Source organism: Sceloporus undulatus, chromosome 4 (genome assembly GCF_019175285.1).
Source record: "Sceloporus undulatus isolate JIND9_A2432 ecotype Alabama chromosome 4, SceUnd_v1.1, whole genome shotgun sequence".
Taxonomy (NCBI): Eukaryota; Metazoa; Chordata; class Lepidosauria; order Squamata; family Phrynosomatidae; genus Sceloporus; species Sceloporus undulatus.
The window spans coordinates 100,853,508-100,873,663 of record NC_056525.1 but is presented as its reverse complement, the minus strand read 5'-3'; the positions used below and the strand labels follow the sequence as shown (position 1 = coordinate 100,873,663).

The 20,156-nt window shown below is 39.5% G+C and overlaps 1 protein-coding gene across 7 annotated transcripts in view; it reads right to left on the bottom strand.

The window, feature by feature from the left end:
- SAMD13 (sterile alpha motif domain containing 13) overlaps nt 1-17,589 on the bottom strand; it is a 43,231-nt gene extending 25,642 nt beyond the window's left edge. Inside the window, exons 1-4 of one of the 7 annotated variants that reach the window (XR_006103275.1) lie at nt 14,884-15,698; nt 13,883-14,088; nt 11,810-11,945; nt 892-976 (exon numbers count right to left, since the gene is read on the bottom strand). Coding sequence is in view for 3 of the 7 variants with exons in the window: in XM_042461326.1 (XP_042317260.1) it covers nt 892-976; nt 14,884-14,989 (191 nt within the window). In the remaining 4 variants the exon portion in view is untranslated. Of the gene's footprint in view, nt 1-891; nt 977-7,414; nt 7,526-11,809; nt 11,946-13,882; nt 14,089-14,883; nt 15,724-17,411 lie in introns of those variants that run through there. The other 6 variants (XR_006103277.1, XR_006103276.1, XR_006103278.1 and 3 more) reach the window with 6 other exon arrangements.
- Between the last annotated feature and the right edge of the window lie 2,567 nt (nt 17,590-20,156).

The window sequence follows — 20,156 nt, the reverse complement described above, 5'->3', positions numbered from 1 at the left end:
TTTTATTGGACCAATTAAAAAGCAAAAAAATATATCAGGAAAGCTTACCAAGTTTCACTGGCTTCCTAATCAGGTAAATATGTTCAAATTTATACAAGAGACAAAAAGTGACGATGTTAGAATCACAGGTCTACATTCTCTCAGATGTTACTTCTGCTGTCAGCTGGTGTAGTGGCTACACAACTAAACTGTGAATGACTGAAGTCCAAAACACACTGCAGAAATAGTCTGAGACCACTTTAACTGCCCTGGCTCAATGCTATGGAATTGTGGGAATTGTAGTTTTATGAGACATTTAGTCTTCTCTTTCAGACTGGGGTGTCACAATAAACCACAATTCTCAGGATTCCCTATCATTGAGCCCGGGTAGTTAAAGCGATCTCAAACTGGTTTATTTCTGCAGTGTGTTTTGGACCCCAGTCCCAGGTTCACCTCCTTCATCTACCATGAACTAAGTAAGGGCAAGAGCAAGCAACTCTCATTCAGTATCAGTGGCAGATCAATGTGCACCAGAGCAAAATTCTCCCAATCCCACAGAAAATATCAATGCACACCAGTGCAAAATGAAATGAACTATACTGAACTATCCTAGAAGGTTTAGTTGGAAGGATAACTGGAATAATGGATGGAACCACTTTTAAACAGAGAAACATATCATTCAAACATAATGTTCCTAGTTTGTAAAAACCCATCATGATTTCTGAGAGTGAGAACAAGCTCAAATGCTCCCTTCTTCCACTACTGACACCCACAGAAAAGTCAGTTAAATAGTAGTTTAAAAACAAAGGCAGTTTTGAAAGTTCCTCGCAGCTGTTTTGGTTTCAAACAGAATTAAAACTCAGCTCCTACGTCTCTATAGAACCGTTTACTGTGAATAAAGGGACAACTTACTTTTCTGTGTCCAGGGATCCATTTTCCTTGTTTTCCATATCAATAAACACCATGGGGATGTTAGAAGTGCCTTTTACATCAGGAACTAGATCAATAAAGAAGAAAGCTGTATTCACTTATAAGCTATAAACGAAAGACTAATGTAGTGTTATGGACAATATCAAGCCTTGGTTTTCTTTTTAAAAAATATTGGATTATTTCAAATCATATAGCTCTAAAGCAATCTTGGTACATTCTGCCTGGGGCTTTAACAAATTAAATAGCTGTCTTGTCAATCGATAAGAAGTCAGTCTGTTCCAGTGGACTGTAGGCTAAAACATTTCAGCATGAGAATGCATTACCCCGAGGGGCACTGGGCAGTTTGCGGCTAGTCACTCTCTCTCAGATTCAAGTTTCCTAACAACAAAATGGCAACACACATGATCCCACACAGCTTAGTAGCTACAAGAACAAAAATAACAATAGGACAAGTATGGAGCAAGCTTATTTCCCCTTCCGCGACGATGGAAGGAATAAAGAATGTTTAACAACATCAATATATTTTGCAGAAGTACAGTGGGCCCTTGGTACCTGCTGGGGTTTGGTTTCAAGACACACACACCCCGTGGATACCAAAATCTGTGGATGCTCAAGTTTCTTGCCCAAGGTCACCCGGTAGGCTTCATGGCTGAGCTGGGAATCGAACCCTGGTCTCCAGAGTTGCAATCCAACGCTCAAACCACTATGCCACACTGGCTCTCAGATGCCAATATAATGAGTTCAATTTCAATTGTTCCAGTCCAGCTAGCGAGTGTCATGAAGGGAAATATGTTTCTGTGTACACAGCCAATCTGAATGCTGATATCCATCCAAAGCTAATCACCCAGATACCATCAAACTGGCTAGGTTTGTTCTAAAAGATATCAAAGGATACATAAAAATCTCTGTTGGATCAGATCAAAGGTTTGAACTGAAAAGACTGAACTTTGAACAAACATGTATAGAATTGTGGTGTGAAATTTCCACATTGTGGTGCCAATCTTATGCAGGTGGAATTTTCTCTGTACTGTGTTGTAAGGAGAGTAACCTTAGGTACTACAGAGATGTAGAATCAGTATGTAAGAGATACCTAAGTATGTAGAGAGATCTTGTAGCACCTTTGAGACTAATTAAAGAAAGAAGTTGGTAGCATGAGCTTTTGTAGACTTAAGTCTACTAAAGCTCATGCTTCCAACTTCTTTCTTTATTTTGTCTCAAAGGTGCTACAAGATCTCTCTACATACTTAGGTACTACACTCACAATGATTCCCAAACTTTGCTCCTCCAGATGTTTTGGACTTCAGCTCCCAGAATTCCTGACAGTTGGTCAAGCTGGTTGGGGCATCTGGGAGTTGAAGGCCAAAACACGTGGAAGACCAAAGTTTGGGAACCACTGGGAGTCTAACAGAATCTTTTTATTCCCTTCTTATGCTTAAAAGGAACATGCAGTTAGTAAACTTCTTTGTACATATTCACAATTTTAAAAAGCAAATCCCAGAAGTCATTCACAATTACACACCAATCTCATAGTAAAGAGTCACATTTTTTTTTAAAAATTGGACATTTTGGGATTTTTTTAAAAGGAGAAGACAGACAACAAAGAAACTGTTCATTTCAAAACAAAACGAAACAAGATTATCAAGGAGAGCCAAAGAGCTGTCAGGTCATTTGTTCATAAAGGGAGCTGGCAAAGAATTAAGTAGAGAGGGACAAATTTTGTGCAGTGTGAAATCAGCTGGCAGTGAAATAAAATCCCAGCTTCTATAATGTTCCAACCCACACAACCATGTGAACCACAGCAACTGTCTTCGGTGTTATGGCTGACTTTTTAAAGATAAAGCATTCTTTCTGCCCACTCTTCCTGATACGGTTTTGATAAAAAACATTTTCAAGCCGTAGAGCCATTTAGCTATATATACCTTCAACTACGGGAGAGACTGAGAGAGAGAGGGAAGGTGGGAGTGTTAATTCAAATTAAATATGTCATTATGTATTTAATGGCATGTGTGTCATTAAACACCAGTTTTGCTAAACAGAAAATGGGCCTTTAGGACTGTCTCCATCTTTGTTGTTATGTCCCTATGACAACCTTATAGCAGGGTTTTCTTGGCAAAAAATTATTCAGAGGAGGTTTGCCATTGCCCTTCTCTGAGGCTGAGAAAATGTGACTTGCCCAAGGTCACCCATTGAATTTACATGGCTGAGTGGATTTGAACCTCAGTCTCTTTGAGTCCTAGTTCAACACTTAAATCGCTACAACCTTGCTGTATATTATGCCAATAATGGGACTCTACTCTCACTTTATTTTTACAGAAGCTGTTGCCTGAGGGGTTCTACAGACTGCCTCTTTTCGCATCAGATCAGGGCCACGGCAACCTCATGCCACAGCCCTGAGCCGGCCTTCCGAGGGCGCAAAAAGCGCCCCAAAAGGGCGCCCTCAAAAGGCCAGATTGGGACCGTGGTGTATGGTTGCTGTGGCCCCAATCCGGCTAAGAAAGGGGCGCCTGAAGGCCTTCCCTTAGGGGCAGTCTGTTGAGCCACATAATATACTCTCTGAATACTAAGGACAATGACACAGGACAGCTAGGTCTAAATTCTGTTGTTAATTCCAATTAATCACTGAATCAAGAAGAACCTACAGAATCAATAAATTTTACCTATGTTTTGTCTCATCGTTGAACAAACTATTCTACTTTAGTGGGATCTAATCAACAGGATTCTAGCTGCCGTGTTGTACTTTAGATTGGAAGGGCCAAAGTGGAAATTCTTACACATTCCTTAAGTTCAACAAGTTATTCGTGACTATGAAGGGAAAAGTGTATGCCAGGACTCCGAGCATATGGTGCAATACACAGAGACAATACTGCTATCTGATGAAATACAGTCTAGCTGCCATTACTCCATAAACTTCAACAGCCTGCCTACTTGTTATTAGGACAAGCCTTAACAAGGACATTCTCTGCTATCTGCCAATTTGTACTCAGGCTTTTCACTTGATGAGTGGAGCATCAACAGCTAATTTCTGTATGTAATCTGAGACAGATCATTAACATACCACAAATAGAATCTATATACAGTTCATTTCATATCTGAACACATTGTTTTAGTTTTAAACATTGTTTGTGTGTCCTCCAACTGAGCTATGGTTCATCTTAATTATGCAAGAGGGTGCTCACTCGAGGTGACTGAAGGTAGCTGCAGCTGATTCAGTCTGCTCTGTCAGGTATTTTGTGCATTTTGGTTTGCCAATGAAAGCATCACCATTTTGAGGATTTTGGAAGTAAAAGACAGACATTAGTGTGTGTGGAGGGGTATCAGCAGAAAGTTCATCTCATATCGTCACAGGAGTTTATCACACGGGAGGAATTTCTCTTAATTTCGAATGAAAAGAAAGTGGGGCCAGAACTCATTCACGTGAATTTGCTAGTTCAGAGAATTTACGTGAATTTGAATTGCGTTCGAACTGACTTCCCATTGTCCAAAAACAGCTTGCCATTGCCCAAAATTGTGCGTGATCACCTCTCACGCAATAACGTGAAACCCCATGATTGTGTTTGGACTGACTTCCCATTGCCTGAAATTACATGTGGTAGTCTATCACGCAATAATGTTAAACCCCATGATTGCATTCGGATTGCCATTGGATTTCCCTTGTCTGATAAACTCCACACTTAGCCCTTCCACACACTCTATAATCTTAGTTGTGCCCTCCTTTCTCTTTTCAATGATGGGGGCTTTGGCTGCAACAAATTAAAGGAAAGGGAGAACAGGGGCTCTTGTAATCAACCTATACCTTGTCCCTGCAATGTAAAACTACATTCCCAGATGTGTAACTACATGTCCAGACAGCTGTGAAAAAATCAACAATACAGCTGGGCTACAGACTGCAAATGTGGCTCTGGTCAATTCTACAGTGATAGTAGAAGCCACAAATTTTAAAGTTACCTTAGCATGGTCTAGATTTGGGGTGAGATGTAGCCTTCCAGATGTTGCTGGGCTGAAATTCACAGCTTTCCTACTAGCTATATCAGTGAGAGCTGCTGGGAGCTGCAATGCAATAATATGTAGAGAGATGGAGCCATGATAGTTAAACTGGTGTGAAACTGCATTAATTCTGTAGTATGGCAGCAGCCCTTGTCTGTGAGTTTCCTCTGCCACAACTATCTTCCAGCACACCTTCTGTTGCCCTTCCTTTCATCCACCTGACAACTGTAACAAACAGGGGTCCAAGTGTACCATTTGTACACTAACTGGAGAAAGTCCAGAAGAGGGCAATCAGGATAGTCCAGGTATGGAAAACAAGCCTCCGAAGGAAACACTGAAATAAATACAGTGGACCCTCCACATTTGTTTGGGTTAGAAGCATGAAAGTGGAAAAACAGCAAATACAAAATCTAACACTATTTTGTTTTTTACCTGAGAGAAAATCTTTCTAGGACTCTCTAGGTCACCTCTGTGGTTAACATCAGCTGGACGTTGACCACAGAATTGTGCTGGAGGGCCTGCAAATGGCTAGAGAAATGTTCTCTCTTAGGAATTATCATACTGGGGCTAATTTTGGCATTAAAGAGAGATGGAAGTGCATTTAAAACATCCTGCAAATAAAGTGAAAATGGCAAGCAATTGTGCGAATGATTATCACATGCAATTGCACAAATAAAGTGATATCAAAAATGTATTTGTTGCTGAAATCCCGAAAGTAAAAAGATGCAGATCAATGCTTTTTTGTGACCATGGCGGGTTTTCTGCGACATTGTGTGAAATCATTTTGTGTAATTTTTCCAGGATATTCTCAGGATAAACTCCCGATCTCCTTTGTGTGATAAACTCCTTAGAATCTCTATGTCTTCCAGTGTGATTTTGGGCAGAAGTTGACCACAAGAGTTGTGCTGGAAGATCCTAGAGAGAACATATTAATCAAATCCATGAATAATCAAATACGCAAAAGTTTAAGCTGCAAATGTGGAAGGCCAACTGTTTGTATGTTTATCCTGCAGGAAAGAAGAGCAAAGGTAGACACAACACAACTCTCCAAATATCTGAGGGTCTGTTACACAGAAGACAGCAAAGAGTTATTCTCTGCTACTCAAGAGGGTTATACTGGGTCTGATGGCAAAAGGATAGATTAGGAAGAGACAGAATAATAGTAAGAATCTGGTAATGGAACTAGTTAGCTAGGGGATAGGTTAATTCTCCTACAATGGTTTTTTTCAAGCAGAAACTAGACAATCAGCTGTTGGGAATGAGCCAACTCTAGATTTCCTTCACCAAACCGATACTTTGATAAAATGGCCTACAAACTTCCGTCACTCTATGGTTCCATGTACAGCAACCTTAATGCCTATCCCCATATCTCTGTACTAATCTTTTTTTTTTCTCTCTCACAACTTCTTTATCATTTTTTTCATTTTTATTATTTATAGTTGGCCAATCACAAAATTTATAACATTAGAGTTCTTACATTTAATCTTAAACATAAATGACAGCTTTTTCTAAGATTAATGACCATCTCTTACTTGATTTTAAAACTCCATTACCTTCCTGTAATGTTAAATATCTCACATTCTTCAAAGATTTTAATATACAGTACTTCTCAAGTACCTCTGCTATCCAAGCTCCTTTTTTAAAACTTATATTTTTAATAATCGTATAACCCAAAGCAAATATATCTTTTGGAAAACTTGTTACATGTCTCTGCTCTTACTGGTATCCTAACTGGCTATTTATTTGACAGTAGTTCAGATGTTATTTAGAGGTGTTGCTTCTTCCTGGAACATGAGTTTGAGTTAGAAATTTGACTGATGAAGCTTCTCTTCCTCAATTTCTGAGGATTTGGCTACTGTTCTATTTAAAATGTGGCAACACTTCTGTTTAAAAGCCCAAGGGAAACATTCTACAGCTCAATATTTTCCCTATTGTATTTGCAAAACAGGGTTCACCTATGTTTACACGAGCCACAAGAAAAGTCTTAACTGTTTCACTTAAAATCCCAAACCAGCTTATTTGGATAGGGTTTTCATCTAGCAACCTACCAAGTGCAAAGATTTAAAAACACCCAAATTACTATTTTCTTCTCATGACTGTGATTACAAAATTCCATTTGTACTCCCACCTAATCAGTCATGACAAGATTTAAAAGCCAAGAGGAAATTAATATATTGGGAGATTGTATGAGGGAACTACAAAGTAAATGTCCTTTGCTGCAAATTTCTTTCCCTGCCAAGAGATTTCAAATCGAGTCACGTTCAAGTATCCCTAAGGGCTCTTTAGCCCTCACTCTACACATTCCTCATTTGGTTTCACACCAGGCATTTTCTCCTATTAATTCATTTCACACAAATCACGTGACAGGAATAACACCAACATCCAGGAGAAATGCGGGATAGGGACTCACTGACCCATATGGATTGCATTCCATAACATGAACATTTATAAACAACTAGATTAAATGGCGGTGAGTGATAAAAGTTTGCCTTGGATTATTATGAAGTGCTGTTTCACCTACCCATCTCATCGCTGCTTCTCAAGATACCTGTTTAGCATTTACAGGATGTGCTGTGGCTCTATATGAAATTTTCACACCAATGCTTACCATGGGTTAAGTGCCGATAAAATGTCCCTGAAGCATGAGGGTGTGAAAGTCGATTGCGCTTCTGAAACGTCAATGAAGCGTCCCCCCTGTCTCTACCATCCTCGAATCATTCACAGAGCAGCCACTTCCTATTAACGGGAACTTTGCATTAATAGGAAATGGCTGTTCTGTGAACGATTTGAGGATGGTAGAGGTGAGGCGAACCTTCATTGATATTTCAGAAGCGCCACCAGCTTTCACACACTTGCGCTTCAGGGACGTTTTACCAGCGCTTAACCCACCGTAAGCACCGATATGAAAATCTTCTCTGAGTCTTGGTTCACCAATGCACAGAGTTAAATTATTGGGCCATACACCTCAGAATGACAGGCATCACAACCCTACTACTACTACTACCACCACTACTGTTCAATTTTATGTAGTATAGTTGGCCCTCTGTATCCATTGATTCTTCATCCATGGATACAACCATCTATGGCTTGAAAATATTAAAAAATATATAAATTCCAAAGCACAAGCCTTGATTTTGCCATTTTATATAAGGGACACTTTTTACTGCACCACTGTATTTAACAGGGCTTGAGCATCAATGGATTTTGAAATCCACAGGGAGTCCTGGAACCAAATCCCAGCAGATACCAGGATATCTGAGGAAAATCTGAGGGATAGAGCAAATGAGGCAAAGAACACTCTATTAGCTTCTTTAGTGGCATTTTAGCCTATCTGTAACAGTGTTCAAAGTTAATTTTTAAAGTAATTTATTATACCTATATTAGTTCTAACTCCACCCCCTGCAAAAGGTAAAGATAGGCCTGCTACAGACTGCCAAAATAAAGCTACTTCAGGTCTCTTTGGAGGTATGCTATTTAAATGATGCATGGGTCCTAAGAGTCCAGAGGTCACGCCAAAGCCACACTCCATTCCTAAGCACTGGAGGGCAGCTTTGGTGCAGCTTCCAGATTCTTAGGATGCATGCATCATTTAAACAGCATAACTCCAAAGAGACCGGAAACAGCTTTATTTTGGCAGTCTGTAACAGGCCTTAAGCACATTTTTAAAAAAGTAACAATAATTAGTTACTTCCCAGTTCCCAAAAGTCACTGAAACAGTCAAAACACCCCCCCAAAAAAAACCCCACAAACCACCAAAATGCTACCCTGGCCTATGGAAGAAAACATACACTCTCCTCCTGTCCACCTTGCCATCTACACTCCCACCAGAACATGAGGCAGCAACACAAAGCAACACCGTAAATTATTTGGCAAGGAGAAATCTTGCAATTATGAAAGTAACTACAGCAATACACCACACACAGGCTGCATCTGCACTGAGGAATTAATCTGGTTTGATATCATTTTAACTGATGTGGCTCAATGCTATGGAATTCTGGAAAGTGTAGGTTGTTGTGGCACCAGAGCTCTCTGACAGAGAAGGCTAAATATTTCACAAAACTACAATTCCCAGAATTCCACAGCACTGAGCCTTGCCAGTTAAAGTGGTGTCAAACTGGATTATTTCAGCAGCACAGATGCAGCCACAGTCATATTATCCCTTATTAGTTTATAAATCTAATGCAGTTATTTCTTTGCAATTTGAAAAATATTTGATTATAAGGATTTCAAACTAAATAGTTCAATCACTTTATATCTTGCCTGCTGTTGTTGTTGTGTGCCTTCAAGTCATTTCCGATTTACGGTGACCCTATCATGTTTTTTTTTTAAACAAGATTGGTTTAGAGGAGGTTTGCCATTGCCTTCCCTTGGGGCTGAGAGTATGTAACTTGACCAGGGTCACCCAGTGTGCTTCATGGCTGAACTGGGAATCAAATCCTGATGTCCACAGTCATAATCCAATACTCAAACCACTACACCATGCTGGCTCCTATATCTTGCTTCCCCCACTCCCCCCAAAAGTGGGATTCACTATGTCTCTGAGTTGCTTTCAAGCTCTGACTTTGTAATACAATTTTAAGTGACTGATCCTTTACAAATGCCGATTATTTAAATTTACAGTTACTCATTTATTTTTTATTCTATTTTTACTAACTGTGTACATCATCAACAAACGACATCACCAAATATCAATCAGTCATTTAAAATTTTATAACATTTACAATCCTTTGCCCCCCTCCCCATTATAGTCACTAATAATTTTTTGTTGGTTCACCCTTCAAATTTGAGTTAAACTGTATCTGTTTCTTCTGCCTTTACAGCCTCTTATGATTTCACCTCTTTAAGATCACTTCATACCTTTTTATGTAACCAACTGTATATGTTTAAATTGTAATTTATCGTTCTACTCCTCCTTATATCTATTTCAATCTAACCCTTTCAATAATAATTAACAGTATACCATTATACCAATCATAGTATTATTTATATACAATTTCTTAAATCTCAAACTTTTTCTCTTCTTGAAATCTCATAAGTGAGTAATTCAGGTGTATATTATTTATTATATCGCCCCTTTTCTCTTCCCAGAATTCTAATAACTCTCCAATCATCTTTGAACTTTCCCGGTGAATTTTCTTTTATTGATGTTGACAATTTGTCCATTTCCATCATTTCAATGCATTTCAAAGATCAGTCATCAAATGTTGGAATTTTATAGTTACTCCTTTAAATGTTACAGTATTTCAAGAACAGCCAACCAACCTTTAAATGTCGGGGTATTCCAAGTACAAGCAACCAATCTTTGGGGGAAAATGTATGTATTAGGAACAGGGATTTCTTAGTGATGGTGCCTAAGCTTTTAAGTTCCGTCTGTTCCCATGGAAACCTCCGTTTGTTAAGAGCATCCTCTCACTGCTTCCCATTCAATGAAAACTTGCTATATTTTCTATAACAGCAAGTCCAGGGTCATTTGTAAGGGTATGATGGTAATACAAAGAAGTACATTTAGAATGGCTGTTTGCCTGCAGTTTAAAGAGTGAATCATAGAATCATAGAGTTAGAAGATGCCACAAGGGCCATCGGCTTTAGATTAGAAGGCTTTGCAATGGGAAAAGCTGTACTGTATTTAGGAAAATGGAGATACTGTCTATACCCATGTATAAATCTAGAAATTTTAGTTTAAAAAAATCAACCCCCAAAAAACTTGGTCAATTTATCCACAGGTCAATGTAATGTAATTGTAACGTACATTAACCCATATAAACCATCTCCTTATCTGTAGAATGGCGAAAGGCAAGAACTTAGTGTATCCTGGGAAAACCTAAAAGAAGCATTGAACATCTACATTCTCTCCTCCACGATGCCAATTCATTTCCCTTTCCTTCAACCTTTACATCCTTTGTTACATGCCCCTAAATTTTACCCTTTTGATGTATCAAAATACATAATTTTGGCCCCAACACATGCCCTTATTTGAAGCAGACTTATAGTCAAGTATACACAATAGTAAATACATTAATTCTATGGTTACATATATACAGTACAGAAGAAATAAAAGAAAATACAAAGTCCATTCTTGCTTGAAAAAAATCATTTTGTCTTTCACTTGAGTACAAGGTCTATCCACAAGTGGCTGAAGCACAGTGTTGCAGTTTAAGGTGTTCCTTTACATTGTTTTAAATCAGGTAGCCCATATCTTTTCCCAGAACACACCATTCCTATCATTGGGTTCATTTTCCCATCCCCACCAACCAGTATTTCATGGCAACTAAGCATACTCTGTTCTCAGTGGACCGAGATGCTTTTTGCAGGGATATTCCATCATCATCATCACCACCACCATCATCATCACCATCCTCATCCTCCTCCTCCTCATCATCATCACCACCATCATCCACATAATTACCAATGGAATATATACATCTGTCCTTGGCTTTCCATTCCACCAAATGCATCTGAGGAAGTAGACTGAAGTCTACAAAAGCTCATGCTGCCAACTTCTTTCTTTTACTTAGTCTCAAAGGTGGGGCAAGATCTCTCTACATATTATCACCACCACCATCACCTCCTCCTCCTCCTGCAAACTTTGGAATGTCCAAGAAGTTTGCTGACTCCTTTTTGTGGCTACGTAAGGAACAGCTTTCACAGCCTGGTTGTCAATAATATAAAGAATGACAGATGATGAAGAGGAGGAAGGAAAAACAACAACAGACGATTGACAAACTGCATGCAGTACACTTTCCTGAAAACAGTTGAATACTTGCTAAAGCACTTAAGATGTATGTTAGTATGTAGAACCACCACCATTTACAACCTTAATATTATCTATTATTTTGATAAAAGAAAGAAACAATGAAATGGCACCCAAGACCTATCAAATATGTGCAATCATACAGAAAGAATTTAATATTATTACCTCATGGCATGTAGTGTTTATACAGTACTTCAGTGTTCAAAATGCTTCAAGTACAGAACTGTAAAGTAGATGATGAAGACACTGAAATACTTCAAGATCTTCCATAACTTGGCTCAGCCGTTAATCAGAATAGACACTGTAGTCAAGAAAAGAGAATAAGAAAAGGACTTAAAAGGGCAGCTATGAAGGAACCAGACAAGATCTTGAAGTGTAAAGACATATAATTGGATAATAAAGTTAGGATTCTGTATGCCATTATATTTTCCATTTCTGTGTATGGATATGAACGCTGGACAGTAAATAAATTTGATGGGGAAGAAAATCAATTCATTTGAAATGTGGTGCTGGAGAAGAGTTCAACAGACTGCTAAAAAGCCAAATATATGGGTCCTAGAGCAAATCAAGCCTGAACTCTTGAAGCCAAGATGACTAAAATGAGACGGTCGTACTTTGAACACATAATGAGAAGACATGACTCAAGAAAAGACAATAACGATTGGTAAAGTAGAAGGCAATAGGAAAGGGAAGACCGCAGTCTTGATAAGACTCAATCAAGAAAGCCATGGCCCTGAATCTGTAAGACCTGAATAGGGCTGTTGAGGATAGGGTGACTTGGAGATCTTTCATTCATAGGGTTGCCATAAGTCAAAATAAACTTGACAGCAGTTAACAATTTAGAATGTTGAAATTGTATTCCTAAGGCTCAGTTACTAGTGGTAAGAGATTTAGTTACATATGCTGGAATTTTTGGTTTCCTCCTTTTTGTCTTTGGCCCCTCTAGTCACTGGAATGTGGCCCCCAGTAACTTCTCTGAAATTGAAAGACAGAAATTGGTAGCATGAGCTTTCGTAGACTTAGGCTCAAGTCTAAGAAAGCTCATGCTACCAACTTCTATCTTTCAAAGGTGCTGCATACTTTGCATACTGATTTTCCAGACTAATATGCCTTTGAATTTTCTGAAACTGAATTTGATAGGTTCCCCAACTTTGACCTAAGTGTGCTTATGGATTCTCACATTCAAATGAGGAGCTTCCTGGTGTATAATTTTCTCACCTTGGCTACTGTATGATTACTGATGTGCATGAGAATTATTTTTGTGAGTGGAAACAACTCACAAGAAACACCTTAAACACTAGCATGTTTTATTTGACATCAGCTTCAATGGTCATTAGCCCATTTTCATGAAAGCATAAGTCTTTAAAATTAAGTTTCATGAAAGTTGTTAAATTCTTTCATATGCTATACAGTCCATCGAGAATAACATGACCATTGGCCACCCCCTTGGAACTTGTAAGAGTTGATTTCTAGAATATGACACACCACGGCTCAAAAGCCTCCCCAGAAATGCAGCTGCAGTGGGGCCTTAGTATTCACTGGGGGTTGGGTCCAGGACCTTCTGCGGATAACAAAATCCGTGGATGCTCAAGTCCCATTAAATATAATGGCATAGCAAAATGGTGGCCCTTAGATAAAATGGCAAAATCAAGGTTTGCTATTTGTAATTTATAGTATTTTTAAAAATATTTTCAAGCCATGGATGCTTGAATCCATGGATAAAAATCCATGGATACAGAGGGCTGACTGTACACTATCTGGAAACTAGTTTCCATAGTTCTAGATGGGTGTGGGATGTGGCTACACAGCAGTGAGGGAAAGGCAGTTTGTGCATGTACACTTTTATTTATCCAGTGCTATAGTTTGGTCCTGAAACTGGATTCTGGTGTCAAGACTGGGATAGGTAGACCTCCCAAGTCAAATTAAATTGTACATCTTTAGATACGACTATGTTGGTAGAGTTTTCAGCCGACACAACTGTTTCCCCACAATACCATCCAGGTTTTAAAACAAAATTTTGGTTGGTCATTCAATCTTGTTTTTAAAGCTTACAGGCTGATAAAACAGGGTTTCATGGTTTTTCTGCATATTGTTTATTCTTTCAAAATGAAAGAAAATTCCGCTTTTTCTTCACAGCCGCACATTATTTCCATCCTAAGGCTGTTCCATTCCCACTCCCAGAAATTCCAAAGAGGTGCCTGGCTGTTCTCAAAAACAAAAACAAGCCCAGTAGCTTACATTTAGCAATAACTTCAACACAAACAGGTAGATGGTGAATTCAGTGTCAATGTTGGTGTTTTAGGCTCTCCATCTGAACGTAGCCTACTGAACTTATACTTTGGAAAAACACGGATGTAGAGGACAGGAGGAAGGCTTGAAGATCTTGTATTTTTGGTCAGTTTGCTGCTCTTTGTGCCAAAGACGCCTTTTGCCTCCAGCGTCTCCTTGGAAATGTTATGAAAGAGGGGGGTGAAATAAGGAAACACAACGTTACATTTTATTTTATTCTTTTTATCAGCAGAGATTGAAGTGAGCCTGTTTAGAAATGTCAAAACACCTAATGCGCTGTCCTCAACCCCTGAACAGTTTTCAGCCAAGCAGCTACAACGCTTTTAATGTCCTTCAATGTGTCAGAATCATCTTATGATGTGACAAACTTCCCACATACCATTCAAGGCAAACTTTTCTCTCCCCCCCCCCCTGAAATGCAGCATTCCACCAGATGAAATCAACAAACCAAATGCTAGCATTTCTCTCTCTGCAATGACTTTGACAACGAATAGATGGGAGACAGATAAGAAAAGATTGCCATGAAAACAGACATATCACACATATCAGTGCTTCACTTTTCTGCTTGGCTAAATAAAAGCTTCTCTAAGAAGAAACTGAAATAGCTAGTGTTTGAACAAATGGATGGAGAAATCACTAGTTGTGGCTTTGATTTTATTTTTCTTCCCCCACAGCTCTGGAGTGTACAGTAATCCTCTCTGAACATGTTTCTTTATCCCTTTGGGATCATCCACTCTGCATCACTTAAGTCTTGCTTTCCCAGTTTTTGGATTGGCTAAATTTCCCTAAACACACACTTCAATACAAAACATGCCTTTTAAAACCAGGCTCCTTCCTCACCACTAACTAGGTCAGGAACAAAAGAACTGGGAGGGAAGTCATCATCATCATCATGACAAGGAAGGAAAAACAGCCCATTCCCATCAGAGCACACAGGAGAGCTGACTTACCTTTTCTCATATATACATACATAGAGAGCCAGCAAAAGACTGCCTTCCTCTTAGCACAGCAGCAGCAGCAGCAGCAGCCACATGCAGAGTTCCAACCAGAACGCATCTTAGCCAATCACAAACAAGCTGTCATGGAGGAAGGCATGCTGGGAAGCGTAGTCCCCCATTGCAAATAATAAATTGCAGGGGAAGAAAGCATCTTTATAGAGTGGACCCTCCAGTGAGATTCCTGTGTTGGAGGACAGGGAGGACCCCTCCCCAACCTGGGCTTGCAGCTTGGGGTTGCCTTTCCTCAACATCCACATTCTTTTGCATGCATCCACATTCCTTTGCATCCTCTCAAACTCTCTCCTTTGCATGCATCCACTTTGCCTGAACCCACAACAACTACATTTCTTTGCAATCTCTCAAACCTTATCCGCTGTATACATCCACTTTGTATGCATCCACAACACTCACATTCCTTTGCATCCTGTCAAACACTATCCTTTGCATGCATTCAAAACATTCAAATTCCTTTGCATGCATCCTCATTCTTTGCAACCTCTCAAACTTTCTCCTTTGCATGCATTCCCATTACATGTATCTGCAACATGTACATTCCTTTGCATCCTCCCAAACTCCATCCTTTGCATGCATCCACATATTCCTTTGCATCCTCAATCTCTTTCCTTTGCATGCGTCCACTTTGCCTGCACCCACAACAGCACACTCCTTTGCATCCTCTCAAACTCTATCCTTTGCATGCACCCACAACATGAATATTCCTTTGCATCCTCAGTCTCTTTTCTTTGCATGCATCCACTTTGCATGCACTTACAACATCCATATTCTTTTGCACCCTCTCAAACCAGGGGGAGCAAATGCCAAATATATAGAAGTTAACCAATTCCTCCATAGTCCTTGCTTATGATTCCACATCATTTTGAAACACACACACACACACACACAGGAGCTGGGGAGGGGGATAAAGAAGAAGGATTAAAAAAAGAAAGACAAGTTTGGTTTTTAAACACGTCAGAAACTAGTACAGGTTGAGAAAAACATAAAAAATCCACAAAACAGACATTATTGGGCCATCCAATGTTGCAACCTTTGAAGCTCCACTGGCTTTTTCATCAGTCGAAGGTGTTAAAAATCACACAGGAGAAAGAAGAATATGACCTATACAGGTTCAGTCTCCTTTATCCAAAATGCTTAGGACCACACATTTTTTGGATTTTGGATTCTTTTGGATTTTGGAATATTAGCATATAGATAAGGAAATATCTTGAAGATGGGACGCAAGCCTAAACATGAAATTCAATTATGTTTCGTACTCACCCTAATATACATTGCCTGAAGGTTTTTATACATTATCGTTTAAATAATTTTGTGCATGAATCAAAGTTTGTAAATACTAACTCATGAGAAAGGAAAGGTGTCACTTCAGCCACCCATGAGAAAGGTTTTGGATTTTGGATTATTTTGGAATTTGGAATTCCAGATAAGGGAGGCCCAACCTGTGCTGCTAAATCCTTTAATTTAACAGTCAGTCTTTTCTACCGTAAGAATTAGTTAGCTGCTTAGGACTGAAAAAATGGTTTTAATTAATACAGAAAGAATCACACACACACACACATACAGTAGCTAACTGAAAGCTAACTCTTTCTAAACCCTCACAAAAAATAAAATACATTCTGGTGATTTAGTTGGTTGAAATGGACAAATTGACAGTGTTCATGAAAAACAAATATTGGAATAATATGAAGAAAGATTGGGAAATGTTTATGGTTTGTTTGCAGTTATATTGGGGATACAAATCAATTCTAGGTTTTCTTAACTAAACAGAGTTTATTATGTGAATTTGAAGGCTTTCATGGCCAGCATCCATAGGTTTTTGTGGGTTTTTTGGGTTATGCGGCCATGTTCTAGAAGAGTTTATTTTTGACGTTTCGCCAGCATCTGTGGATGGCATCTTCAGAGAATGCTGGCATGGAAGAGAGTTGGGTGTGCGTGTGTGTCTGTCTGTCTATCTATCTATCTATCTATCTATCTATCTATCTATCTATCTATACACACACACACATACATACATACACTGGGTGACTTTGGGTAGGGAGGAGTGATTCTGTGTTAATCTGTATTAACGTTGCCAGTTATAGTCTCCACAACTATAAAACTACTGCTACAAAAGGTAAATACTGTAAAACATTTAAAAAATAATACCCTACATAACAACTATGGAAATATAATCCTTTAAAAGCTCTAGTGCAAATTATTTCCGCTTGGAGCCAAAACAATTGTAATATGAGCATCCATTGCTGTACTTCTTCAAAGAGCACATTCCACTGTGTTGTTATTTGCCACCAAGTCAATTTCAAGTCGACACATAGTGACCCTGTGAATGAAAGATCTCCAAGATCCCTCTTTGTTCAGGTCTTACAAACTCAGGGCTGTGTCTTTCTTGATTGAATCAATCTACTTGTATTGTGGTCTTCCTCTTTTCCTACTGCCTTCCGCTTTGCTAACACTGAAGATTGTCATACCTGGCTGAATCGCTGGTAAAATGTCTCTCAAAAGTCCCTCAAACATGGAGGAAGAGCGCCTGTGTGGAAGACTGGCGCGCTTCCTCAATTGTCATGCAATTGTTGCTCCCTCTTAGAATCCCTGAATTGTGCCATCCTGCCCTGCCAGAAGCCCTTCCAGACCTGGAAAAGGGTGCCAGGCAGCAACAGCACCTTCCCCAGATGGCACACTGCTGTCTGCCTTGCCCTCCCTTCTCTCCCACTGCCCTGCCCTGTGGTTTCTTCTCATCCAGGGAATGTAGGTCAGGTCAGTGGGTAGGAATGGAAGGCAAGGTGATTTGCTGTGGCTGGTGGTGGGATTCTGTTGCCTCCTGGCAGCCCCTTCCAGGTCTGACAGGGCTGCTGGACTGGTGGGAAAGGAAGCTGATGGCGACAGGGAGGGCCATGGTTCTTCTCCTTTGGCGAAGTTGAGGAGTCTATAGCCACACTGCTGCCGGCACCACTGTCTCCATTTCCTGGCATGCCAGTAGCCCTACCAGACCCAGAAGGGGCTGCCAGGTGGCAGCTGCACCCACATCTGCCAGTGGCTGCAGTCAATGGACAACAGAGGTGGCCTGGCTGGTGGAGGGGGTGGTCAGAGGGTCTTGGGATGGATGGTGAGCAATCGCCCCACCAGGTGTTCATCCTCTTTTCAGATGTCACCTGATGCAATCTGCACCCTCTATGCCCCTCTAGTAATGCTTTGTGGTCCATGGCTTGGTGGTCCGTAGCTAGAGGGCTCTCTAAAATATATACAACTAGGAAGTTGAAAGAAACAATCATTGCTCTTTCCTGAGAACTTCTGACAGAGGAATAAATTCCATTGAAAGGTGCTGGACCCTTTGTTGGATATTTTAAAGCAGAGGTTGAAGGGCCAGCTAGCAGGGGTGCTTTATATGTGGGTTCCTGTACTATTAAGGAGTTGGACTAAGTGGTCCTTGGGGACCTTTCCAGGCCTATAAATCTATACCTATTGAAAACTCAGTGAAAAAATGCTCAGTGTGATCTTTAATGTTGGCCAAGATCCAAACACTTAAGTTAGATACACAACCTTTTTGCAATTGCCTGAGGCTACTGAGCTTCTATGCCTCCCCTCACTGTAAGCCCTCACTAATCTCTTGTTCTTCTAACCATCCCACTATCACACCCCTTAAGCCCTTGTTCTTCAGGAAAACTGGCCAGAGAAGTCAGGAGAATTCTTGGAACATCCTTCCATGCATGGTTGCAAAAAGAAGAGGAAGCAGTATATTTGAAGAGCAAATATTTTTGTTCTTGCTTTTATGAATCACTATTAAACTATATGACTATCCTTTTGAGGATCAGTGTTGTTAACAAAGCCTTGTCAGGAAAACACACTAATATAGTACAACTGCCACAAGGTGGAACTGTAGGCCTGGGTTCCTGCCATGCACCAGATATTCAGATCACAATTACAGGAAAGAACAAGCAATAACAGTCATACAGTTTAAGAACAGATTCTGGTGAGAAGCAAGATGTAGAGAAGAGTTTTAGGGGAAAATATTCCCAAATGAAGCAAGATCAAACAGTAGTTCATGCTGGTTCTAGAGGGAAAAGTCAACAAAATTATAAGACGTTTTGACCAGAAATCATCCACTGGAGTTGTAATCTTATGTATTTTATGCCATGGGGAATGTTCAGAGAATAGATGAGGCCAGGATTCTAGCCCCACTTACACAGAAGTAAGCATCATTTAAATTTGGTATTTAAGTATTTTCAGTATTTCTAGGATGATGTATTAAATTTGGAGTGTCAGAAACCTAACAAATGGATCCCAATCCTGGAATCTAATCCTAGAGATTTCAGCGTAAGTGTGCATCTAATGATAGCTTTTCATAAAGTGATTATTTACAAAGTGATTACATTTATACTCTGCAGCAGTGTCCACTAGATGCATATGTATTCCAGATTGACCATGACGTTATACCATTCGGCTGCCTTGGCATCGCTAGTAAAAATATTGTCTAAATTTTACTCTAAGGAAAGACCAAATATTGTTCTGTCCATACGTGAGCTCAAATGTTAATCCTTTCAGCTCTGGTGTTTAATATTGTTAAGTTTTAACTCAAGAGACAATGGACAGTTTGTTTCATTTTATGTATCTGCATAGGACCTTCCCTAAATACAGTAGGTGCACTGTATGCTATTTGTATTAAATTATTTTAATTATTATTTGAACAAGTGGTTTTTAATAATTAATGATGATTATAGTCCTGTATTTTCAAGCACAGCAATTCAAGTTGTCAAAGTAAGACGAGAATACTGTGATTTATGTTGCTAAAGCACAACCTGCTCTTATTAAGCAAGAATCTGTAGAATGCATATTTGATACAGGTTTTTGCCATTTTGGAAAACATTTCCCTTCCCTCAAATGTCTAATATTAAAATTGTAAATGAAGTTTGTTCAAGGCACACGGTTTTGCCTTTACAAGAGGAAAACTATGTAATACATTTTCTACATATTCTGTACAAAGCTCTTGAAATATGAACTGAGCCACTTTATTATTGTATTGAACTAGTTAGCAAGATAATGGACTATGAGGCAAAACCCATCACTAGTCTACCTTCTCCATTACCACTGTTTCTAGCCCAGGAGAAGATAAGTTTCTGGTTTGTGGTATCTACAGTATTTTGCTTTTTAATGTGCTACAGCTCTGAGGCCGAAGAAATGCAGTTGCATGCCAAAACTAAGTTGAGGAAGAGTGAGGG